This window comes from Cyprinus carpio, chromosome A1 (genome assembly GCF_018340385.1).
Source record: "Cyprinus carpio isolate SPL01 chromosome A1, ASM1834038v1, whole genome shotgun sequence".
In the NCBI taxonomy this organism is placed as follows: Eukaryota; Metazoa; Chordata; class Actinopteri; order Cypriniformes; family Cyprinidae; genus Cyprinus; species Cyprinus carpio.
This window is the reverse complement of record NC_056572.1, coordinates 17,771,259-17,798,141: the sequence shown is the minus strand read 5'-3', so window position 1 is coordinate 17,798,141 and position 26,883 is coordinate 17,771,259. Positions and strand designations below refer to the sequence as shown.

General features: G+C 38.1%; 1 protein-coding gene across 5 annotated transcripts in view; it reads right to left on the bottom strand.

Moving 5' to 3' along the window:
- psip1a (PC4 and SFRS1 interacting protein 1a) overlaps positions 1–26,883 on the bottom strand; it is a 198,435-nt gene that overhangs the window by 125,072 nt on the left and 46,480 nt on the right. For 3 of the 5 annotated variants that reach the window (XM_042755423.1, XM_042755354.1, XM_042755299.1), the window contains 3 exons: positions 14,156–14,218; positions 13,979–14,057; positions 13,783–13,876 (listed from right to left, as the gene is read on the bottom strand). In XM_042755423.1, coding sequence (XP_042611357.1) covers positions 13,783–13,876; positions 13,979–14,057; positions 14,156–14,218 — 236 coding nt within the window. The remainder of the gene's footprint in view (positions 1–13,782; positions 13,877–13,978; positions 14,058–14,155; positions 14,219–26,883) is intronic. The other 2 variants (XM_042755461.1, XM_042755382.1) reach the window with 1 other exon arrangement.

The window sequence follows — 26,883 nt, the reverse complement described above, 5'->3', positions numbered from 1 at the left end:
AACAAACTCCAATTAGTCCAAAATGCAGCAGCTAGAGTTCTTACTAGAACCAGGAAGTATGACCATATTAGCCCAGTCCTGTCAACACTGGACTGGCTCCCTATCAAACATCGTATAGATTTTAAAATCTTGCTTATTACTTATAAAGCCCTGAATGGTTTAGCACCTCAGTATTTGAACTAGCTCTTGTTACATTATAGTCCTCCACGTCCGCTTCGTTCTGAAAACTCTGGCAATTTGATGATACCTAGAATATCAAAGTCAACTGCGGGCGGCAGATCCTTCTCCTATTTAGCGCCCAAACTCTGGAATAACCTACCTAACATTGTTCGGGAGGCAGACACACTCTTGCAGTTTAAATCTAGATTAAAGACCCATCTCTTTAACCTGGCTTACACATAACATACTAATACACTTCTAATATCCAAATCCGTTAAAGGATTTTTAGGCTGCATTAATTAGGTAAACCGGAACCGGGAACACTTCCCATAACACCCGATGTACTTGCTACATCGTTAGAAGAATGGCATCTACGCTCATATTATATATATATTTTTATTGAAATTTTGTCCATTTTGTTCCAACAGAACAAATAAAGCATACCAAAAAGGAGAAAAAAAAAAAAAAAAAAAAAAAAAAAAACAATTATTAATAAGATAAAATAAATAGGTTACAAGGGAAGATACAACAACATTCACAGGAATGGGCTTCTCGTTGTGAACTATTACAACTTTTTTTAAGAAAATTATAAGCAATTGTCCAAAGTAAGAGAAACATAGTCAAAATAGGGTGTCCATATCCGTTTAAATACATCTGTAGAAGAATGTAACATACATGTTAAAAATTCCATTGGGATGAGCTCTTTCACAAGGCTATGCCATTTTTTAATTGAGGGAGTCTTTTCACTTATCCAGAACATCAAAATGTTCTTTCTTGCAGCAAAAGTTAAAATACTAAAAAGTCTTTTATGATATTTATTCAAAACAGTACCCGCTGGCAGACCTAGAATAAATGAACAAGGATCAACATCAATTGTCATTCCCAGAATATTGCCAATGTGGTGTGCAATTTTCTTCCAAACAACTGAATTTTGTGACAAGACCAAATACAATGGATATAATTACCAACTGATATTTTGCACTTTGAGCAATTAGGGGAAAGTTTTGGGTCCATTTTATTTCTGATGTAAGGGGTAATATGTAGCCGACGTATTATTTTGAATTGAATAGCACGTGCTCTGTTACACACTGATATTCTTTTAGCATGATCCCAGACTAAATCCCAATCCTCTCTGGAGATATTTACTATAAAATCATTTTCCCACATCTGTCTAAGATTATCTGTGTCCCCTGGGAGAGTCAAACTCAGTGTTACATAAATATGAGATATCTTTTTTTTGTCTCGTGTCTTCTATTAGTATTTTCTCAATTTCGGTCTTAGAATTGTCTGTATACAAAGTGGTCTTTTTTCCAATGAAGTCCCTTAGCTGCAAATACCTAAAGAAATTATGTTTTGGCAGATTAAATTTAGCAGACAACTGTTCAAAAGACAGAAGTGACGAATCCTCAAATATATCCTTCAGCCTCACAATACCTAAAGAATTCCAGAGGTTAAACCCAGAGTCATCAGTACCAGGAGGAAAGTCTGGATTATTTTTAATTGGTGTAAGAGCTGATGTCAAATTAAACCTACCCTCTAACTTGCGTGACTGTGCCCAAGCTTTAAGAGTGTTCCGTATGATTGGGCTATCATATAGAAATTTTAACTTTTTAGGGTTGACAACAAACAAAAGATTCTGAAGAGGGCACAGAGATTGTGAGGCTTCAAGATCAAGCCAAATAGAACCTGGATCATTCTTCAACCAATCCGCCACACAAACGAAGCTGACACGCCAGCTGATACAATCTGATATTGGGAACATCTAGACCACCCTTATGACTAGGGAGCTGTAGTTTGCTCATTTTCAACTTTGGTTTCCTTTTACTCCATATAAAACAAGAAAGCTATCCATTAAGCTCCTTAATAACTTTGCTAGAAAGTAGAATAGGCAGCATCATTAAGGGGGTACATTAAACGAGGTAAAATGTTCATTTTGATTATAGCAATTCTTCCCAAAAAAGATACGGGAAGAACATTCCACCTCTGCAAATCATTATGAATTTTTTCCAAAAGAGGAGCAAAGTTACTTTTAAATAAAAGTTGGAATGTCGGGGTTATATGAAGCCCTAGATAGGTAAAACTTGACATGGAATATTTAACAGGGAAAGAGGAGAGCATTTGTGTTTCCGAGGTAAGACTACCCAGTGGTAAAGCAACAGATTTTGTCAAATTAATCTTATAACCAGAAATTCTCCAAAGAAGTGTATAACATCTAATAATCGTGGAACTGATGTGCTTGCATCCGACAAAAAGAGCAGAATGTCGTCTGCATAAAGTGAAATCTTGTGTTGTCTGTCATTTATTGTAACCCCTCTAATCACCGAATCATATCTTATTGCTTCTGCCAAGGGTTCAATGGCAAGGGCAAACAATAATGGCGAAAGTGGGCAGCCCTGCCTAGTGCCTCTACCCAGAAGAAATGTTTTAGATCTAATGCTATTAGTGATGACGGCAGATGAAGGTTTATTATAGAGCAGCTGCACCCACCTCAAAAACTTATCTCCAAACCCAAATTTCCGCAAGATATAAACTAAATAGGGCCACTCAACACGATCAAATGCCTTTTCGGCATCTAATGAAATAACTAAAGTGTCAAGTTTTTGATTCTGTGAGATATTAATTATATTTAGAAGCCTTCTGACATTGTGGCTAGAACTCCTTCCTTTAATGAAACCAGTCTGGTCCTCAGAGACTAATATTGGCAATACTTGCTCTAATCTAAGTGCAAGTATTTTGGATAACAGTTTCAAAATCAGAATTGAGCAGTGCTATCGGCCTATAAGATCCACAGTCCTCTGGATCTTTCCCCTTTTTTTAAAATCAATGAGATATCAGCCTCTCTTAGCGAATCGGGAAGCAATCCTTTTTCAAAAGAGTGGTTTAACATCTCAAGAAGGGGATCCAGCAGGACATAATGGAATTCCTTATATAATTCAGAACTTATGCCATCCGGGCCCGGTGCTTTACCTGCCTGGAGACTCTGAAGTGCCCGCATAGCCTCTTCTCTACTGACTGGGGCATCAAGAAGGTCCCTATAAGCTTGTGGGGGAGTTTTCAAGGGTAAATTGTTAAAAAAGGAATACATTCGCTCTGCACCATCAACACATTTTTCAGATTTATATAAATCCGAATAGAATTCTCTGAACACATCATTAATTGAAGGATTATCAAAATGTCGTATGCCAGATGTGTCCAACACTGAGGTAATTAATTGTTGTTTTGCCCTAACCTTGGTCAACTGAGCAAGATATTTACTGGGTTTGTTACCATGCTCATACAATTTCTGCTTCGAAAATAAAAAAAATTGTATTGGCTTTTTGTGTCAACAACAAATCCAAAGAAGTCCTAATTTTAGATATTCTTTCAAGTATTTTAGAATCTGAAGTTGCATTAAATTCCTTTTTTAGCATTATCAAGTTCAGGTTCAAGAAGTTTCTGCTTTGCCAATTGTCTATGTCGCTTACTAGATGAGTAAGAAATAATCAGCCCTCTAATATATGCTTTGCAAGTTTCCCATACTAAAGATGGGTTTGTTGAATCAGTAGAGTTAATTGAAGAAAAAAAAAAAAAGAGAGAAAAGCCGAATCCTTAAGTAAACTAGTGTTAAAACGCCACCTTTTTTGTCCGTTGTGGGACTCCCTGAACTAATAAAATCTAAATATACAGCGGCATGATCTGATACCAAAATGTTACCCAACTCACAGCAAGCAACCGATTGCAAAAACAGCTTATTAATTAGAAAATAGTCAATTCTTCTATGACATTTGTGCGGGGCAGAATAGAAGGTAAAGTCCCCTTTGTGTGGGGTTTAAAGTTCGCCAAACATCCAAATAATCTAGTTCCTTGCAGATAGCTACTAGTGCCTTTGACTGCTTAGTATGAAAGGGATTTTCTAACAGGCCATTTGTCCATCAAAGGGTTCATTAGGCAGTTAAAATCCCCTCCGATTATAAGTGTTTCAGAGGGATATACAGAGAATTTAGCAAGGGTTGAGATGAGAAATTCAGGGGAAAAGTTTGGAGGAAAATACACATTTAGCAGCGATGCCTCTTCCCCATAAAGAACCCCATTAAGATAAACATATCTACCAAATCTGTCTTTGTCGCTCTTTACGACATTAAAAGGGATGTTCTTATTAATAAGTATAGCAACCCCTCTACTACTAGTTGTGAATGATGAAAAAAAGATTTGGCCAATCCAGTTGTGTTTTAATTTTAAATGTGCCTCATCATCCAGATGTGTTTCCTGTAGTAAAGCTATATCTACCCTTTCCTTAATAAGAATAGACATAACCCTCCTTAATTTTAGTGTTCCATGCAAACCCCTAACATTCCAAGTGCATATTCTTAATTTACTACCCAGCATTAATGTATAGCGCAAATTTTAATGTATAGAGCAAATACAAAGATATGGAACTGCTCCTCCCTTTATATAAAGTAACAAATTAAGTACTCAAATGAAAAAGAGCCTGCCCGAGCTTCAACAGTGAACATTATAACAAGTATTATAAAAAAACAAGGAACAAAAAAAACAAAAAAAACAAAAAAAACGAAGAAAACAGTGAACAATACATATACAAGGGGTATTTCCCCCATAACAAGGGGAACGATGCGCACCAATAAAGCGCTGTTCAGCGCAAAAGGCTCTTGCTAAGCAACCTCAAAGAGACTATGGCTACTTGATAAATACACTGAACAACTCAAGAAACCATGCACTTTAACGCAACCTGTCTCACCCATTGACAAATTAGAGAGTACGAAATCAAGCAAAACTAAGATGACTTTTCCAGCATACCATAAGGCAAGCGGGAAACATAACGATACATAAAATTATATAAGCCTACCTAAAGGCATTAGGTACAGTCCACCTCCATTCAAGAGAAAATGTTTACTTTGTCGAGTCAATAAAGGCCAGAGCTTCATCAGGGGACTCACAAACTTTAGTAGCTTTACCGATGGTAATTCGGAGTTTGGCTGGGTAAAGCATGACATACTGAGCTCCCATCTGCTGTAGCTTTTGTCTCACCACATAGAACTCCTTTCGCTTGCGTTGAACATCAGCGGAAAAATCCTGATAGAACGAAATTTTACAGCTGTTGTACATCAGATCTCCCTTTTGTGCCGCCCGTCTGCTGGCAACCACAACCCGCTGCTTATCCTGAAAGTTGTGGAAGCAAACAATAAGCGGACGAGGCCTACCCCTGGCGTCGGCTTTCGGCATAAAGATGCGATGAGCTCTCTCCAGTTTAAGCATCCCCGACTTTGTCTCAATGCCGAGGAACTCTGGGATCCAAGTCTGAAGATATGCGGTCGGATTAGTTCCTTCAGCATTTTCAGGAAGGCCAATGATGCGTAAATTTTTCCTCCGACCTCGATTTTCTATATCATCCAGGTGTTCGGTGAGTGACGAAACTTGGCGCGTGAGAGACTGAATCCGCGCGTTCGCTGTATCAACTGAAGACTCGGCCTCAGCAATTCTGTTCTCGGCTTCATTAAGTCTGACCGTCGTTTGCTCAAGTTGTTGCGAATGGGCTTGAACAGTCTGTGCAAGCGATCTCAGCTTATCGTCAATCACCTTTGTGATTTTCTCAGTCATCTGCTGTAGCGCCCTGGATAATGCTGGATCAAGCTGGCCAACATCGTCGCCCGTATGGCAGTCCTCGCTAGCTGTGTTCTCAGGTAGATCCATTTTCTTGAGTTTCTTCGATGGTTTCGGCATTTTCACAAAAGAATCAGGCCAAAAAGTTTCTAATGACATAGTACCTCAGGTTGCATTGCTAAAATGCATTAAATTGCGTACTCAAGTGAGCAAATGATGAGTTTTATATTGAGTGAGGCAGGAGCATTAGCAAAAGCGTCCACCTCTCATGCCGCCATCTTGATCCCCCCCTACACTCATATTAGTCTGTTTCTCTCTTATTCCGAGGTCACCGTGGCCACCAGATCCAGTCTGTATCCAAGTCAGATGGTCACTGCAGTCACCCGGACCGTATGTATCCAGCCCAGATGGTGGATTAGCACCTAGAAAGGACCTCTACAGCCCTGAAAGACAGCGGACACCAGGACAACTAGAGCCCCAGAGACAGATCCCCTGTAAAGACCTTGTCTCAGACGACCACCGGGACAAGACCACAGGAAACAGATGATTCCTCTGCACAATCTGACTTTGCTGCAGCCTGGAATTGAACTGCTGGTTTCGTCTGGTCAGAGGAGAACTGGCCCCCGACTGAGCCTGGTTTCTCCAAAGATTTTTTCTCCATTCTGTCATCGATGGAGTTTTGGTTCCTTGTCGCTGTCGCCTCTGGCTTGCTTAGTTGGGGAGATTTCATTTACAGCAATATCGTTGACTTGATTGCAAATTATTGCACAGATACTATTTAAACTGAACTGAGCTGCATGATGACATCACTGAATTCAATGATGAACTGCCTTTAACTGTCATTTTGCATTATTGACACTGTTTTCCTAATTAATGTCGTTCAGTTGCTTTGACGCAATCTTTTTTGTTTAAAGCGCTATATAAATAAAGGTGACTTGACTTGACTTTGCCACGTACGCAAACTACACTTATTGTCGTTTCTCCAATAGCATTGGTCATTGCCTGTATGTCTGTCCTGTTGGGGTGCTCATTCTCCCTCTTCTCGGGCACCCCTGGGGGTATGGTTCATTTTAAGATGTGCAATTAAACCTCATGCCAGAGAGGGGCCATACCATGGCCACTTCCAGCAGCATCGGCCAATCAAAACACTGGATCTGAAAGGCACCTACTTGCAAATCCCTCATTCCCAGGAAAGATTAAAAGGTTCTCTTCAAGACAAAGAAGTGTTACAAGTCGTTGTTGTTAAGTGCTAAGCTAAGTTATGTGTGCTGAGCTGTGCTGCTACTACTGCAAGTTGCTAAGCTAAGTTGTTCTAAGAAGAAACAAGGAAGTTCTGCAAGAAGTGGATTTGGGGAGTTTGGAAACAACAACAACGACCACAAGCTTAGTGCCCCCCATCTTCTGCAACAACTTCAGAATCTTCTCTTCAGTGATCCTCCGTTTGCAAGTTCCAAACTGCTAGGCTCTTCTCCAACCACTTTAGAATTGTCTTGTCAGCAATCTTTTTCCTGCATGTTCCAAGTGTACGGATCTTCTGTACAGACATCAGAACCTTCACCTTCAAGGCTCCTCTGTTTGTGTGTTTCCAGAAAAAGGAACTTCTCGTTCACTGGTGCTTTGTGTTCAAGACTGTGAAACGGGTCTAACTCCTTTTTCCCACTGTAGCGTGGCCCAGGTCAACAAGTGGAAAACGTCTCTGCCCAGACGCGGAATGTAAATATCACTCTTTCCAAACCTCTTTCTAGAGACCATTGGCATTAGTATATATTGTCAGTTTATGATTATCTAATCTGCATTAAATTTTATATAGCTGATGTCAGTTAATAACAAATACTCTCTAAATTTATTTGTTGAATCTAGAATAAGGTTTACTTTATTAATTCCAGGAAACTACAGTTTATTTTTCCATAAGATAACAGAAACATCCAACTCAGTCACCTGCATCTATCAATCTTTTGCATCTTATCCATTCATTGTGCCCATTTAGTAGTTGTTAGTTACTCTTATCTATTCTTTTGTTAATAAAACCCCTATTATTACACTTGTGTCTTCCTTGTGTTGATAATACAGTATCAGATTTTATAAATTAAGGGTATCATTCCAAGATGGCGCTGCTGAGTCCGGTCGCCGTCCAGGTCGCTCCGCTAAGATTGTGTTTTTATTTACTTTTTTACCTACTTTTGCTTTCTCTTTTTACACACATAACATCTGCACTGATCATTTATGACAAAGAAACACTTTTGGACATTGGACACCGCTTCACTGACATGATTCAGGACACTTTATCCTCCAATCCATCGTGGCCATCTGAGATTCTCCGGAACGCCAAGATAAACAACAGCCACCTGAATAACCACCCGAGGGGACGGCTCAAGAAACACCACGGGAAACGCGGTGGGATTCACAACAGACCGAGGAAAAGATCTCACAGTCCTCCTCTGCCGAGCATTCTGCTCACCAATGCCCAGTCTCTGGAGAATAAGATGGATGATCTTAGAGCCAGGACAAGTTTCCTACAGGACATTAGGGACTGTAACATCCTTTGTTTGTCTGAAACATGGCTCACGCCCTCGGTCCCGGACGCTGCTGTAATGCTGTCTGAAAACGTCTCTGTTTTACAGATGGACAGAACAGCTGAGGCCGGTAAATCCAAAGGTGGAGGAGTGTGTTTCATGATCAACAAGAAATGGTGTGACCCCAGGAATATCTCCAATCTGTCGCGCTCCTGCTCGCCTCATCTGGAACATTTATCCATTATTTGCCGCCCATTCTATCTGCCCTGGGAGTTTTCTTCGATCATTGTTACTGCTGTTTACATCCCACCACAAGCAGACACCGGTTTGGCTTTGTCTGAGCTTCACGATGCGCTCAGCAGCAACATCAACAAACATCCTGATGCTGCTGTTATCATCGCTGGGGACATTAACAAAGCCAACCTCAGGCAAGTTATGCCTAATTTTTATCAACATTTATCCTGTCCAACCAGAGGACCGAATACACTGGATCATTGCTACACTCAGTTTAAGAATGCCTACAAAGTTCGCTCTCTACCGGCTTTCGGCAAATCGGACCATGCCGCCCTTTTCCTCACACCGGAATATAAACAAAGGCTCGTTCAAGATCCCCCAGTGCAGAGGGTGGTGACGCGATGGTCCGCCCACTCAGAAGCCATGCTACAGGCGGCTCTTGATGACGTAGACTGGGACATGTTTCGGGCAAGTTCAACTGATGTCAGCGAGTTCACAGATGTAGCATTAAGCTGTGTTAACACGCTAGCCGAGCAAGCAACTGAAACAATAACTATAAGGACCTTCTCAGATCAGAAACCGTGGGTGGACAGAACAATCCGTGCAGCAGTAACGGAAAATAAATTGGAAATAAATCCTCTGCAGAGGTGAGAGCAGATCCGTCGCTGACTGACGAGCTAAACTCTTTCTACGCCCACTTTGAAAGCAATCTAAGCAGCGCGAGTCTGCCAATCAGTGCGTCAGGAAACAGCAGTCAGAGCAGTGATAATCATGTGATCGCCGTGTCGGAGTACGAGGTTCGGAGGGCTCTTAAGCAAGTGAACGTCAGGAAAGCAGCCGGACCTGATGGGATTTCTGGCTGGTTTGTTACATCTATTTTTAATGAGTCTCTTGCTACCTCGGTGGTTCCCACCTCCTTCAAAAAATCTGTCATCATCCCTGTGTCTAAGAACAATAAACCCTCTTGTCTGAATGACTATCATCCAGTTGCCCTCACATCAATAGTAATGAAGGTCTTCGAGGGACTGGTTAAAAACTACATCTGCTCCTCCATTCCAGATACTTTAGACCCTCTTCAGTTTGCCTATCGCCCCAACAGATCCACTGATGATGCCATCTCTCAAATCCTGCACTCTTCTCTCACGCACATTGACAGCAATAACAGGAACTATGTAAGGCTGCTATTTATCAACTATAGCTCACCTTTTAATACTATAGTCCCCATAAAGCTAGCTTCTAAACTCATGGACCTCGGACTGAATTCTTCACTCTGCAACTGGATTCTTGATTTCCTCACCAGCAGACCTCAAGTGGTGAAAGTAGGCGAGTACACCTCCAACTCCATCACCCTGAACGTAGGAGCCCCACAGGGCTGTGTCCTGAGTCCCCTGCTCTACTCTCTCTACACACATGACTGCGTGTCTTCCAACACCTCCACAGCCATAATCAAATTTGCTGATGATACTGTGGTTCTGGGCCTCATTTCCAACAATAATGAAGCTGCATACTTGGATAAGGTAGAGAAACTTACATAATGGTGCCAGGAAAATTTTCTCTCTCTGAATGTGAGCAAAACTAAAGAGCTGATTGTTGACTTTAGGAAGAGACAGCAGCAGCCCTATACTCTTCTTATGATCAGCGGGACCCCTGTGGAGAGGGTGAGCAGCTTCAAGTACCTTGGTGTAAACATCTCCGAGGACCTGACTTGGACTACCCACATTCAAACTCAGGTTAATAAAGCCAGGCAAAGACTGTACCATCTGTGACAGCTGAGGAAAATTCAGGGTCTCACCAGCAATCCTGAAAACTTTCTATTTCAAGGGCCATAGAAAGTGTATTGACTCAGTGTATCTCAGTGTGGTATGGGAACAGCTCCAGTCAAGAGTGCAAAGCCCTGCAGAGAGTTGTGCGCTTAGTTGAGTGAATCACACGGTCTGCTCTCCCCTCTCTGCACGACATCTACCTCAAACTAAAAGCAGAGCCGTTAAAATCATCAAGGACTCCATCCACCCCAGTAACCATCTTTTCATTACTGGGGTGGATGCCTCTTAACATCTTCATGTCTCCACTTAATATTCACTTTATCAGTAAGATATTCATCATTCTCTACCTCACATTGACATTGACATACTGACAGTGTCAACCTGTTTGCACATTTGCCTATTATAAATTCCTGTGTATCTTAATATTTAAGACTACAGTATAATGCACATATGCACATTGCCTCTTGTACATCCCTGGGTATCTTAATATTTAAGACTACAGTATACTTTCATGCACATTATTTTCCATTTTTATATTTAATTCTACAGTATACAAACATCCTTTTTTTATATTTTATTCTTATATTTTTTATTGCTAACTTTTATTTCATTCTTTCATAGCTATATTTATGTATATTTTCATCTGTGTTGTATTCTTTAATAATTGCACTGTCCATGGAGCAACCTGACTCACATTTCACTGCTGGTTATATATGCACTATATAATTGTGTATGTGACGAATAAAAATCTTGAATCTTGAATCTATCTCTCAAATACTTTAGATTGGTCAGACTACAACTTCCTCCAATTTATGTAATTCTTATTTATTCAACAAACTTCCATGATTGTTCTTTACTGTCACAGTGACATTCCAGGCTGGTGCCCTGTAAATTAGTATGACCAAAACTAAATATTAATCATAATATTAATATTTAAGCCCAAAGCCATTACACTGGCGGTGCTACTTAAATCTAAAATCACTACAATTTAAGACTTTTTAAGACCTTTTTTAAGACCTGTATAAATACAATAAATACCATATGAGCGGGGTAGGGCAATGTCTATAGTACCATATTAAACTAAAATTACTTAAAAAAAAAAAAAAAAAAAAAAAAAAAAAAAAAAAACATAATTTACAGTTCAGATACAAGTTTAAAAAAAAGTTTTATAAAATGATAAACTTTACATTACAGCCTTTAAACAATTGTTAAGAAAATGGATGAGTCAAAAGTAATAATTATTATATTAATTTCAACAATTAGTATCAATAAATTATATCAATTAAATAAATTATGGGTGTGCGATATTTACAAAAAAAAAATCTCTATTCTGGGATTTTACCGATAACGATAATTAGACAATATTTTGCTGATTGTGTTATTGTGCTGATATCTTAAGGAATACCATGGACAGCTGACTTCTGAATTCTTTGATATTCTTCATATTCTGTGTGGTCAGTTTACAGCAGTAATAAAAATTATTAATTTCCATTAAGTTGTATGGGCATTTTTACCTTTAAGCCATTTTTTTCTAAAAGTGTGCACCATCTTTTGAGTCAAATTCTTGCAATTGGGTTGTTACCAAGCAATAGCAGTATCCACTAAATTCATCTTTGCAATGCAGAGGAAACACTGAATCTGCATTAGAAGTGTCATTTAGATGCATTTACACACTGTTTAATGCTGCTCTGAGGGACATTAAATACTTTAACCTGCAATTAAAAATGCATGAATAATGTTTTGATATTTTAAACATAAAATATTTAAAACTAATGTTTAAAAAATGAAAAGGTACCATAAATATGAAATTAAAATTGCCAGTAGGCGGCAGCAAGTCACTGTTAATAAGTGACTCATTGCGATTGAACCAAATCATTTAAACGGGTTATTCATTCAGGAACAAAACAGACGCAGATGCAAAGATGCAAAACAACGCTGTGGCTATGTTTGAAATGATTTTTGTTGGAGAAATAGAAAAAAAAAAACAGGAAATATGGTGTCTAAATTGTAAGTCTCTTAATATTAACTATTTGTTTATTGAACTGTTGTATAAAATCAATACCACATTTGTAATCATGCTTACTTTTGGAGGAAAAAACTGCACTCTTTGTGTGATATAAACTATATGAAATGATAATGAAATGAAATGACACTAACTTGTTCCCAGCATGACTAGCAAGTGACTAGCATGTCATTAGCAAGTTTCCAGCATGATTAGGAAGTGACTAGCATGTAATTAGCATGATTAGCAAGTGACTAGCATGTCTGTAGGATGTTGTTAGCATGATTAGCAAGTGACTAGCATGTTGTTAACATGTTTAGCAAGTGACTGGGATGTTGCTAGCATGACTAGAAAGTGACTAGCATGTTATTAGCATGATTAGCAAAGTTACTAGCATGTAATTACCATGATTAGCAAGTGACTAGCATGTCTCTAACATGTTGTTAGCATGATTAGCAAGTGACTAGCATTTTGCTAGCATGACTAGCAAGTGACTAGCATTTTGTTAGTATGATTAGCATGTGACTAGCATGTTATTAGCATGATTAGCAAGTGACTAGCATGTCATTAGCATGATTAGCAAGTGACTAGCATGTCGCTAGGATGTTTCTATGCTAATCCAGGTATAACCAGCTAAAACCAGTTGATTCAGTAAAAAACAGCTAAAAAAACAGCTAAAACCAGCATGTCAGTGGCCAAAACCACTTTAAAACCATGTTTCTAGTCTGAAAAGTAAGTTACTAGCATGTTGTTAAAATTTTTCTACGTTATTCCAACTAAAACCAGTTGATTCATTTAAAAAAAAAAACAGCTAAAACCAGCTAAGACCAGCGTGACAGTAGCCAAAACCACTTAAAAAGTTTAAATAGGATTTCAGTAAGTTGGCTTTTTCAAGCCAACTTAATTATACATATCGCACACCCCATGTTTAGATTTTTATAATGCATTGTCTTCTTATCGATCCACCCATTTACATTTGAAACTCTGCGTGTTTGCAGGGTAAAAACATGGGTGGAATTTTGCATTGGTCTGAACTCTGAAAAAACAACAGTTTTATTGAAAATGCTTATTCATTCTGCCAGCAGGTGGAGCGTTTGGTAGAAATATAACGGTTTTCCCGGTAACGGCAGAACACACAGCAGCGCAGCACCAAACTCTGAATGTGCAGCGCTCCTGTTTATTTAATAAAGTAATAACGTTAGCCTATTAAAGTTTAATCGTTCAGGATATCCCAATTCTGGTCTTTCTGTCCCAAAATTTAAGACCTCTTGAAATCATAATTAAGACTTTTTAAGGCCTTAAATTTTATACAACTAAATTTAAGACTTTTTAAGAACCCGCGGAAACCCTGCTACAACAATGAATGCATCTAATGATGGTTCACTAATTATTAATAAACAATCCCTTCTAATCTTACCTTGTTATTCTTCTGGCCTATAGTTACACTGGTGCATCTATAATATAATAAATCTGTAATTTATTTATACAAATTTGTAAATTATCACCGCCTAACCTCAATGGCTCCTCTGAAGCCTGTTGTTGCAGCAGTAGTGATTTCTCCATTTTAGGTTTTCTTCCTCTGCGCTTTAGTAATGGAACTGCTCCACCTAAATAAGAAAAAAGACACACCACATACATATTTATAGATGTGTTGCCCTACTAAACATAAGAAAACATCTACAGAGTTTGAAAGAGTTGGCAATCTGCACCTGCTGATAATAAATCTAACCCAGGAGCAGTTGAAGTGGGGCTTGAGTTTTCTGTATCAGAGTCTCGTTCAGCTTCAATCTGTGAAAACCAAATCAAATATTTAATTTCTGGTAGTTATGATTTTGGTCATGTAACCTAATCACAAGAACCACCAGCAAGGTGCACAGAGTGATTACCTTTCTCTTCCTTCCTCTTTTATCTTTGGCAGAGACATTTGTGGTATCTTTATGTGATGGGTCCTGGGGACCACAAAAAATTATAAAATATATGACATTACCCATTTGTAAGGTATATCATACTAAATTCAGATCCACATCGTCACTCCAGTGATTTTGCAGTTAAAGGGATAGTTTACTAAAAAATTTAAATTTGCTGTTAATTTACTCACCCTCAGGCCATTCAAGATGAAGGTGACTTTTTACTTCTCTAAAACATTAAGATTTTTAGCTAAAACCATGGTCCTTGGTGATTCATAAAATGCAAGTTAGCAGCTACTGTTTTTTCAGATTAAAAAAAAAGGAACACAAAATTAATACCCCCAGCTCCTGATGATATATTGAGGTCTTATGAAGTGAAGCCATCGGTCTGTGCAAGAAATTATAATTATAAAAAAATACTACTGACCTTAATGTGTATCAGTCACTCATCTCTTCCTTCTCTGCTAATGTCTCCACTGCTAAAAGGACATACTACCATAACAAAATTAACAATTCGTCTAACTCATTTTCCTCGCTCCTTTGTCCTCCTTCTCCCCCTCCTGCTTCATCTCTAATAGCTGACGACTTTGCCAACTCTACTGGCAAATGGCATCTCAGGAACCGCACTCCAGTGGTTTGAGTCTTACCTATCAGATAGGTCCTTCAAAGTATCTTGGAGAGGTGAGGTGTCCAAGTCGCAACGTCTAACTACTGGGGTGCCCCAGGGCTCAGTTCTTGGACCACTTCTCTTCTCTGTCTCCATGGCATCATTAGGTTCTGTCATTCAAAAACATGACTTTTCATACCATTGCTATGCTAATGACACTCAACTCTACCTCTCATTCCATCATGATGATCCAACGGTAGCTGCTCGCATCTCAGCTTGTCTAACAGACATTTCTTGCTGGATGAAGGACCATCACCTTCAACTCAACCTTGCCAAGACAGAACTGCTTGTGGTGCCAGCAAACCCATCGTTTCATCACAATTTCACCATCAAGTTAGGCACATCAACCATAACTCCTTCAAAAACAGCCAGAAACCTTGGAGTTATGATTGATGATCAGCTTACTTTCTCAGACCACATTGCTAAAACTGTCTGGTCCTGCAGATTTGCTTTATTCAACATTAAGAAGATCAGGCCCTTTCTTTCCGAACATGCTGCACAGCTCCTTGTTCAAGCTCTTGTTCTGTCCAGGCTAGACTATTGCAATGCTCTCTTGGCAGGTCTTCCAGCCAGTTCTATCAAACCTTTACAATTAATCCATTACAATTAATTTTTAATGAGCCGAAAAGAATACATGTCACACCTCTGTTTATCAATTTGCACTGGCTACCAATAGCTGCTCGCATAAAATTCAAGGCATTGATGTTTGCCTACAAAACCACCACTGGCTCTGCACCCCTTTACCTAAATTAATTACTTCAGACTTATGTGCCCTCTAGAAACTTGCATTCTGCAAGTGAACGTCACTTGATTGTGCCATCCCAAAGAAGCACAAAGTCACTTTTACGGACTTTTAAATTAAATGTTCCCATCTGATGGAATGACCTGCCCAACTCAATCCGAGCAGCTGAGTCCTTAGCCATCTTCAAGAATCGGCTTAAAACACATGTCTTCTATCTTTATTTTACCCTCTAACTTTAGCACTCACTATTCTAATTCTATTCTTAAAAAAAAAAAATCTAACAACCTTTCTAATCTTTTTGTATTCTATCTATTTTCTTTTCATTTATTATACAATTATAAAAAAGACCTCTAACACTAGCTATTCTTTTTCTATTCTATCCGTTTTCTTTTTATTATATTATTTAAAAGCCCTTGCTACGTGTACTGCGTTTAAGCTGAGACTTGTTATAGCACTTATATATCATTGCTCTTTTGTTGTTTTTGATTGCTTCCATTGTCCTCATTTGTAAGTCGCTTTGGATAAAAGCGTCTGCTAAATGACTAAATGTAATGTAAATGTAAGAAATTAAACATTATTACTACCTGTAATCCACAGCTGCAGGCAAACGGTCCAAAGTGATGTCTGGTTTGCGAACAAATCATTCTTTTGGACCACTTCTTTGTGGTGAACTGGTTCATCCAGTATATCAGATTGAACCATCTGTATATCAGACAATATCATACTGAACCATATGTATATCAGACAATATCAAACTGAACCATATGTTCACGGCCTGAGCAGGACAGATTTACAAATTACTCAGTCAAAAATCATAACATGCAAACAAAACATGCCCGACACAAAACATCACTCCAACTTGAAATGAGGCAATCTCAAATCTCCCTTTTCTGCCAAAAATACTAGAAAAGGCAGTATCCTCTCAGCTATGTTCCTTCTTAGAGAGAAATGGTATCTGTGAGGATTTCCAGTCAGAATAAAGACTGTATCATAGTATTGAGACTGCTCTCATTAGAGTTACATTTACATTTTACATTTAATCATTTAGCAGACGCTTTTATCCAAAGCAACTTACAAATGAGAACAATAGAAGCAATCAAATCAACAAGAGAACAACAACGGTTTACAAGTGCTAGGACAAATCTCAGTTAGTCTAGTACAGAACACGTAGCCAGGGTGTTTTTTTTTAAAGAATATGATAGACAAGAAAAGAAAAGGTAAGTACTAGTATTAGTTGGTTAAGTGCAGGCGAAAAAGATGAGTCTTCAGATGTTTTTTGAAAATGAGTAAAGACTCAGCTGTTCGAATTGAGATCGGGAGGTCATTCCACCAGCTGGGCGCAGTCCAGGAAAAGGTCCATGAGAATGATTTTGAACCTCTTTGGGATGGCACCACAAGGCGTTGTTCACTTGCAGAGCGCAAACTTCTGGATTGAACTAATGAGCTTAGGTATGTTGGTGCCGTGCCAGTGGTCGTCTTGTAGGCAAGCATCAGTACCTTGAATTTGATGCGAGTGGCTACTGGTTGCCAGTGTAACCTGATGAGGAGAGGAGTAACGTGAGCTGTTTTTGGCTCACTGAAGACAACCCTCGCTTTACAAATTTACAAATCGAGTTACAAATGACCTGCTCTTATCATCCGATCATGGCTGTATTTCTCTATTAGTGTTACTGGATCTTAGCGTTGCATTTTACACCATTGACCACAGCATTCTTTCAAGTGGACTACAAAATTATGTTGGCATTATTGGAATTGCATTTTCATGGCTCAAATCTTATCTTAAATCTGACCGTCATCAATTCGTAGCAGTGAATAACGAGGTATCATATCGATCACAAGTTCAATACGGAATACCACAAGGCTCAGTACCAGGACTGTTGCTTTTTATGCTTTACATGTTACCCTTGGGAGATATATGTCAGACTCTGGTTCGTGTTTTGTGTGTTTTGGTCCTCAAGTGCCTTCCTGTGCTTTCTTATTTGGTCATTTTTTCTGTCCTAGTTTAGTTTAATTATGATTCCATTCAGCTGTGTTCTATTAATTACCCTTGTATTTCCTGCCTGTTCAGTTCCCCTTTTGTCTGGTCTACTAGTTACATGGATATATTCCTTCTGTCTCCTGTGTCGATGTTCCCTGTGTCTTATGGATTAAATACTGTTAAGTATATGCTATCTTTACTTTTATTCTGATGATACTCAGCTCTATATTTCTTCGCAGCCCGAAGAAACACACCAATTCGCAAAACTAACAGAATGCATAGTTTATATAAAAAAAAACTGGATGACTAGTAATTTCCTACTACTAAATTCTGAAACAACAGAGGATTTAATTATTGGACCAAAAATTAGGAACCTAGGTGTGCTATTTGATTTGTGCTAATCTTTCCTTTAAAAACCATGTTTCTAGCATTTGTAAAAACCTTTTTTCCATCTTAAAAAAATATCTTAATTATGACCTATGCTCTCAATGTCAAATGCAGAAACGTTAATTCATGCGTTCATGACCTCGAGGTTAGATTATTGTAATGCTTTTTTGTGTGGTTGCTCTGCACGCACCAGCTAGAGTTCTTACTAAAACCAGAAGGTACAACCATATTAGCCTAGTTCTGTAAGCTCTGCACTAGCACCCTATTGAACGTTGTATACATTTTATAATCTTGCTAATTACTTAAAAAGCCCTGAATAATTTAGCTACTCAGTACCTGAGCAAGCTCATATCGCATTATAGTCCTTTATGTCCTTTGCAATCTCAAAACTCTGGTCATTTGATAATACCTAGAATATCAAAATTAACTGCGGGCACTTTTCCTATTTAGTGCCCAAACTCTGGAATAATCTATCTAGCATTGTTCGGGAGGCAGACACAGTCTGTCAGTTTGAATCTAGATTAAAGACCCATCTCTTCTATAATTTAAATCCATTAAAGGATTGTTAGGCTGCATTAATTACATTAATTGGAACCGGGAACACTTTCCATAACACCCGATGTGCTCATTACATCGTAAGAAGAATGGCATCTAAACTAATATTAGTCTGTTTCATTCTTATTCTGAGGTCACCATAGCTACCGAGATCCAGTTGGTTTCCAGACCAGAGGTTCACTGTAGCCACCCAGATCAAGTCCAGATCCAGACCAGATGGTGGATCAGCACCTAGAGATGACCTTTACAGCAATAAATGGCTAAATAAGGTTTGTTTCTCCATTTCTGTCACAGATGGAGTTTTGGTTTCTTGCCACTGTCAACTTTGGCTTGCTTAGTAAGGAAAAAAACATATACAAGGTTGTTTTCCATGTTGGAATCATGTTCTTCTATACTATGTAAAAACTTTACATGTCTTTCCACAAAAAAAGTATCAGAGAGGGATCACGTGACCCTTCGGCAGCAATGCATGCATAGTCCTTCGCTCTGCTCACTTTGTCAGAAATTTTATATATCCTGTCAGTAAATTTTGAACCACTCTTTACCTAGCCCACTATGAGTACCACAGCAGTCAAGGACGTTCAGAAAAGAGATATTGAACAATCGCCAATAAAGAAAAACTTCAAAGATTCCACCATCTCCAGAGAGGATCTCGACGCTGCTATAGCTAACAGTATAAAGCTAGTGCTCAAATAGCAACAAGGTACACTCGATTCGGTTGTGGCTTCGACTGTAAGAGAAGCATGGACTCTGTACTGACCCCAGCACTCTGCGATCTACATTTGGATATACAAACAACCAAAATTTTTATAAAAGAGCTAAAAGAAGTAGTTGAAAAGCTAGCCAATGCAGCAAAGCAGACACAAGACCGGGTCGATTCCGTTCAAGCAGCTGCACTTGAGGATAGGAGAACAGTCACAAACTTAAGAAATCAGCTGGAACAACTCACCGAAAAATGACAGGCATTGAAGATAGGAGCAGGAGAAATAACGCACGACTGGTGGGGTTGCCGGAGAGGATGGAGGGGGTGGAGGGCTCCGATGCAGCTGGCTTCCTCAGAGCTAATCTTTCCAAGTGGATCCCTTCAATGAAAGGCCGTGACATCGAGATTGACTGGGCCCATTGCGTGTATAATGGAAAGAAAAACTCAGATCGGCCACATACTCTCATCTTCTGTGTACTAAGATGGCATGACAGGTTGGCGATCCTGAAGGTGCTCGGCAGGCATATCCGGTGAAATATACGCAGGACAATGTCACGCTAATATTTTTTTCTTTAGTCCAGCCACAACTACCAAGAGAAAGAACTTTAATCCAGTCTTGAAGAAGATGACGGCACTTGGTCTCTAGCCCTTCCTCACATATCCGGTGGTAATTAAACTATTACACAAAGGTGAGCAGATAATGTTCAACTCTCCTCAAAAGGCGGAGGATTTCGCCACTTCACTGTCACAGTGAAAGCAGCGGGAAGGCAACTGCTACCGTGTCCATCCTTTCAGCTCAACAAGATGAGGTCTGTGGTGATCCTAACTGCCCTGAAGAGGACAATAACAAGGTGGCCATGGACACTTGTTAATTTAATTTTGGAATCTTGCCCCGTCCTGTATGCTCGTCCGCTGACTGGTAAATAATAATGATTTATTTTTATTATTATTTTTCAGGTTAATGGAGAGCAGGGTCGATCTCTAAGTTTTTGGCTCAGTGGGAATTCTGGGGATATGTCTTGCATTGAAGTGGACTGGTCACACATCAACATTTGTTTCTTTTGTTTATGCAGACTTACACTCTCGGTAATGTGCGCTCTGCTTTGGCTTTTGTACATAGTTGTTTGTTGTTCCTTTTTCTTGTTTTTTTTTCTATGCGCTTCAACAGACATCAATGCTTTTATTTATTTTGTTTTTCTTTTAAAAGGATTATGCATCAAGGTGGATTGGTATCTAGGATACATACCAACGTTTACATGTCACTGGCAGAATGCCATTGCTTTTATTTCTCTTCAGGTAGACATAATCTTGACATTGCGAGTACACAATGCAGGTTCTAAATATCTTTTCATTGAATGTTAATGGCCTAAATTCTCCTATTAAGCATACCCAGATGTTAAAATATTTGCACCGTAAATCTATTTCCTGTGCCCTGATACAAGAAACCCCTTTAAAAAAATGCAATGTGGCACCTTTTCAAAACGAGTAATACAAACTGGCAGCCTTCTTTTGTGTTCGTAATAAAACTAAGGGGGTGCTTATCTTAGTCAATAGGAGGTTACATTTAACTACTGAACATACCGGGAATGATGATGAAGGTAGATTTGTTTTTATACGCTGTAAAATACATAATGACAGGTTAGCATTGGTCTCCATTTACTGCCCGAATGATGCAGTGCATTTTTCACAAATATTTAAAATGTATTACTTGAGCAGATTAATTGTCCTTAAGTGATGTGTGGTGATTTTAATGTTGTCTTAAATCCTGCACTGGATAAATCTCACCCTGATACTACAGCTAACCCATCCTCTTAAGTTATTGAATAAATTTATCGCAGAATTTAATGTAATCAATCTTTGGAGAATCCAGAATACTACATCTAAGCACTTCACTTTTTTTTTCTAATAGACATAAGACTTTCTCTAGGATAGATTACATATTTCTCAGCCCATCTCTAATTTCCAGGGCTCTGAACTGGTTCAAGGAACAAAATCGAAAACAAGCTAAATTTTGACAGGAACAGAGCCAGAAACAGAAATTAAATCAAATTTTATAGTTCTGAACAGAATTTATTGTTGTTTTATTGTTCCATTTAATATTTGAAATTTGCTGTCAACCAATCACGAACTCCAGTAGTACAGCCTATGCAAATGTGATGCTGAAGCCAATGAGTGAAATGTCCGCTCAGCTGTGAACTCATCATAGGTTAGTTGCAATGGCAATGCACTGCCCTTAGAGTTTATCTGAGGATAGTGTAAGATGAATTCAACAGATCACACGCACCTGCAGCGCTTCTGTGAATGGAGAAAACAGAAAAACTATAGGCTTACATAAAAAGGAATATAGGCATATAGGCCTACACTAAATATATTTCACTTAAATCATATTGACATTAACGAAACAAAATGAAAAAATGTGCTATGTTATAGTTTATTGTTAATTGTTACAAATTTTTAAGTTTTCGAAAAGGAAAATGAAACAGCAGAGAGTAGTTTTCTTTTGCAAAGCTTTACAGTTTTAATTATTTTTCAAAAGCTTGACAGCTTTGAATAATGTCTTGCTTCTGTATAACCAACCAGCGTTGGTATGACCATCGCACCGATGCCTTACGCGAACACACAACATAATTTTGCTATATTGAAACCTGTTCATTATCAAAATAAAATAAGTTAAAGAAACAAATAAAAAGTTACACTGCTCCGTTGTACAAAATGTTCAGCGTGACTGTGCTGGTATAGCCGATGTGAAGGATGATGTTTTATGTCGATGAAAGTACAAACACTATATAATGAATAATATTTTAGCATCCAGATACGTCGGGAATATGGAAACATTTGGATTTGTGCGAATGAGAGAGGTAGGCATCAGCTTTACCTTAAGTTAATTTGTTTTTGGATTGACGTTTTTATAGCCTAAACTTTAGAGGATTTGTTTTGGAGAGAAACTAATAACTGTTTTTATAATGTTTGTAAACATTTTGCTTTAGCCTACAGGCATTTTAGCCTTCATTATTTCGGAAAGTGATAGGGCTAATAAAATGCGACGTGAGCCGCGACTTATGTTTTGTTTTTTTTCACTCTCAAAACGCAATCTTATACAAGTGTTTTTTTTTTTTTTTTTTTTTTTTTTTTTAATCAATGCAGCAAACATTTGTAATTATCTTAAAAATACTTTAAAGTGTTGATAGATTTTTTTTTTTTTTTTAGTATCCTACACTTGGCCAAAATCTAGAAAAGATGATGCTGTATTGGCTGTGACTAAGTGCAGCAGGTTATCGGCTAACGTTACCAGATCTCTCTTTTTTCCTTTTCTTTTTGAGTAAAGAAAACGCTGTAGTTTATATTATTATTAGGCAATTTATAGGCAAAGAAAATGTTTTTTCTTTTTTTTAAATAACATTATTAACCGGTATTTCTTCCACTCGAACCGGTTTCGAAATGGTATAATATCAGAGGAACGCAGGACCAGAAACGTTAAAATATCGATTCTGCTCGGAGTGAACAATACAATTTTTTTTTCCGTTTTCATGCCCTGCTAATTTCATCAAACTCTTCCATCTCTATATTACCAATTTTATTGTCTGATCATTCTGCAGTGTCATGTAATGTTCACCTTTCCAACATTAAGACCAAGGCCCCTAGATGGCGTCTTAACACATAACTTTACTAAACATTACAGTAACTAAACATAACACATTACTAAACAATCACATATTCATTAATTTGCTAAAAGTTCATATAAAGGAGTTTCTCAAAATTAATATATCTTGTGATGTAAACCCTCACATACTGTGGGAAACAACGAAATGTGTAATAGGAGGATTCTGTATATCTGTTTCTTCTGCTCTTGCCAAAGTGAAAACCCGCCAATTTACACAATTAGAAAATAAGATCAAATTATTACAGAACTTACAAAAACAAAATTTTTCTGATCAACAAGCTACACGATTGTCCTCCTTGAAAGAGGAATATGACTTACTTTCACAAAGGCAGAGTTTATTTTGCATAGGACGAGAGAAAAATATTATTTCGAATCGGAGAGACCTAGCCACTTATTGGCCCTCAGGCTGAGGGAATGTGAGTCTAAGGCATACATCAGTGCAATAAAATCTTCGGATGACCAGGTAACCACAAATCCTATGTTGATTAACAACATATTTAGAGGGTTTTACACACATTTGTACAAAACCGAAACCGATTTTGAGGAGTCCGTTTGTAGTGAGTATTTGGATAAATTATAGAACTATCTCAGATCACACAGATGGATAAAGACTCTTTGGAGGCCCTGTTAAGTTTGGAGGAGCTCCATGAAACACTAAAAAGCCCTCAGAAGGGTAAGTCAGCAGGCCTAGATGTCCTTTGTCCTGAATTATATTCAGAAATATGGGATGTGTTAGGGACTCTCATGTTTGATTCATTTCATTTTGTAATCGAGTATGGTACATTTCATTAAAAAAAAAAAAAAACATCTTTGATATTATTGCTTCTTAAAAAGGGTAAAGATCCATTAGATTGCTCTAACTACAGACCAGTATCACTCATCCTGTGTGATCTAAAAGTTTATGCTAAAACTCTTTCCTCTCGCATTGAAGGGGCGTCATGCGCCTGATAATATGCGTCGACTGTTTCATGAACTTGCAGACTCTCTTCCGAGTCCTTGTGCAGTTTTTTGCGAAACTACTTTGTTTTTGCCTTCCAAAAGTAGACAGGACTAGAAATCATGTTTATATCACATTTATTATGGGTTTTATGTTTATGTCTCGTCGCTCCAGCCGGACAAGGCATCACAATATGTTAAGAGGCGTAATATTTCCGTCACGCTCTTGAAGCATTCGGCAAATCACAATGCACTGGATAGCTGGCCAATCACAGCACACCTCGCTTTTCAGAGTGATGAGCCTTGTAAAAATCGATGCGTTTCAGAAGGCGAGGCATAGAGGAGAAACAGTAATGTACAGTATGTGGAAAATAATGTTTTTTAACCCTAAACCGCATAAACACATTTCATTACACCAAATACAAAAAATAATGTTCTTTTCAGCATCATCATATGACCCCTTTAAGGAGATCAATTCCATACTTTACCAGTTTATCTGGAATGGTAAACGACCCAGAATAAAACTTGCCACGTTGCAGCGTCCTATAATTTCAGGAGGAATTTTTATTATATTATTTGTCCTTTCAACTTAAGGCTCTTCATATTTGGGTTGATCCTCAATCTAAAGCTTCATGGAGAGTAATAGAAGCTGGGTTAAACCACATAGGCTCCAATATATTTTATTTGCTGGCACAGGAAATAAAAATGATAAATATAAATTTGGCCCATTTATTGCCAATTCTATTAGGATCAGGAAAAGGGTGGAACGTCTGAGGGGAGGACCTTTCAAATTTTGTAACAACACACCCTTATGGCAAAACTTACATTTTTTATGTGGAAATGTGCCATTTGTCTAGCCCTCATGGTCTACATTGGGCATAAACATATGCGGTGACTTATATGATAACCAAGGACTCCGCTCATTTCAAGAACTAAGAACTAAGTTTTGTTTACCAGCATCATCATATTTGGTCTTTTTTCAGTTCTGTTCTGTTCTCAAGGCCTATGTAGTTCCCTGGGCATCCCCCATTTCCTCTTATCCTATGTGGGATTGGATCACACTATCCTCTGGTCGGCCATCTGTTTCTTTAATATATAGTAAACTTAATGATCACACTGCAAAGCCTCTTTCTATTAAACATATGGAATCGTGAATTAACAGATTTTGACTTATTGGTCGACTGGGAGAGGGTGTGGTCTAATCTAATCTTAATTTCTAAAAACTTGGCTCATCGTCTTATCCATTTCAAAGTCATCCATAGAGCATACATAACTCCTTACAAAAGGTTTAAAATGAAACTGCAATCGACCTATAACTGCCATATGCAATTATTAAAAACTACAGAACTGCCTGACAATTTTTCAGCTGACTAAAAACTCTTTGGTGGACACGTTATTAAATATTTATTGTTAGGCATATGGCCTATTAGTTTTTTTTGCATTTATGCAATATACTGGAGCCAAACCTGAGAAAGTAGACCAGAATATTCCACTGTGTTCCTAGATATGCAATTTACGTAGCTGTAATTTATAGGCGGGATTATGCTAATTGTGAATGAGCGTGCACAAGCGCCCTATTTACCAATGATTAGAATTCATTAACATACATATGTTTAACTAACAAACTGGACGACTACGAAGCGTTTGTGAATCCAGAGGAAAGTTTTCGGAGAGGTCTGTTTTACATGCAAATTACTCAGAATTTAGAAAGTTTTGAGTCCCCCCTCCCTTACCTCACAGTGGTTTGGTCCACTGTCTGCTTTCCCCCTTTACCTCACTGACACACAGGAGTCCACTGGGCGGTGGGAGAGAACAGAGTTCTTCTTATGTGTAAGTAGGCTGTCAAGGCTATTTTATTCACTTTAATGATGATGTGATTATTTTTTTTTTTTTATAGATGTTGTTGTGTATTTTTTAAATTAGTCATGAAAAAAAAAAGATGATATCCGATGTATTTTTTCATGAGCAATTATAAGGTTACCTAGATTGTTTGGTAGCTTGTTTAATACAGCTTGTTGGATAGTAAGTCACCCACTACAACTAACATGGCGATAAGCCTGTGTGTGAACTGATTTTAGGCTAATATTGTAGTGTTCCTGTGGCTCAGTGGTAGAGTGTTGCGTTAGCAGCGCAGAAGGTCATGGGTTAAATAAGAGACGTCCTCAATCCCAGAATAAACCTAAAGTACTATGTGGAGGATGCAAAATAATTTAATAATTATAATATGACTGCATGGTGAACCTATTAACCTAACTCATATTTAAACACGGTCTCCATGCTATGTACACATGCTCTGTACACTTATGTATTATTTGTGTCCTTCAAAAATTGCTCTTGAGATTTTATGTTTATTGTCCCCCTACTGTTAGATGAAATTTACGCCCTTGGTTTGTTGTTTTTAATATAATCATTGAGAAATAAATAATGTATACACTGATGAAGGCGGATAGCTGAAATGTTAATTTTTATCTCCAGTTTAACATTTTATTTATTTATTTATTTTTAGAGTGCAGACCAATTTTTTACATTTTTGAACATATATAGGTCTTGGCACCTAACTGGTACGTTGTATGCTGGTTAACGTTGTATGCTTTAGACACATAAAACATACATATTTCACATCATTATTGGGTGCTTTTATGATGTAATTGTGAATATGTTATGTCATTGCAGGATTACGTAAATGAACTACTGAATTGAACCAGTTCATTGAAATAAACAGCCGAAAGAAGCAGTTTGCCTTGGGCAATGGATTGCAGGTCATAATGTTGTAAATAATGTTCAGTTTCTCAAACAGACTGATCACTTCACTTCATAAGACCTCAATATATCGTCAGGAGCCACGGTATTAATTTTGTGTTCCCTGTTATGTTTTTTTTTTTTTTTTTTAATCTAGTAGACAAGTAGTTGCATTTTTTGATTTTATGAATCACCAAGGACCATGGTTTCATCTAAAAATCGTCTTTACTGCTCTACTGAAGGAAAAAGTCACCTTCATCTCGGAGGCCTGAGGGTGAGTAAATTAATAGCAAATTTAAATTTTTGAGTGAACTATCTCTTTAAGCCATTTCACCACAG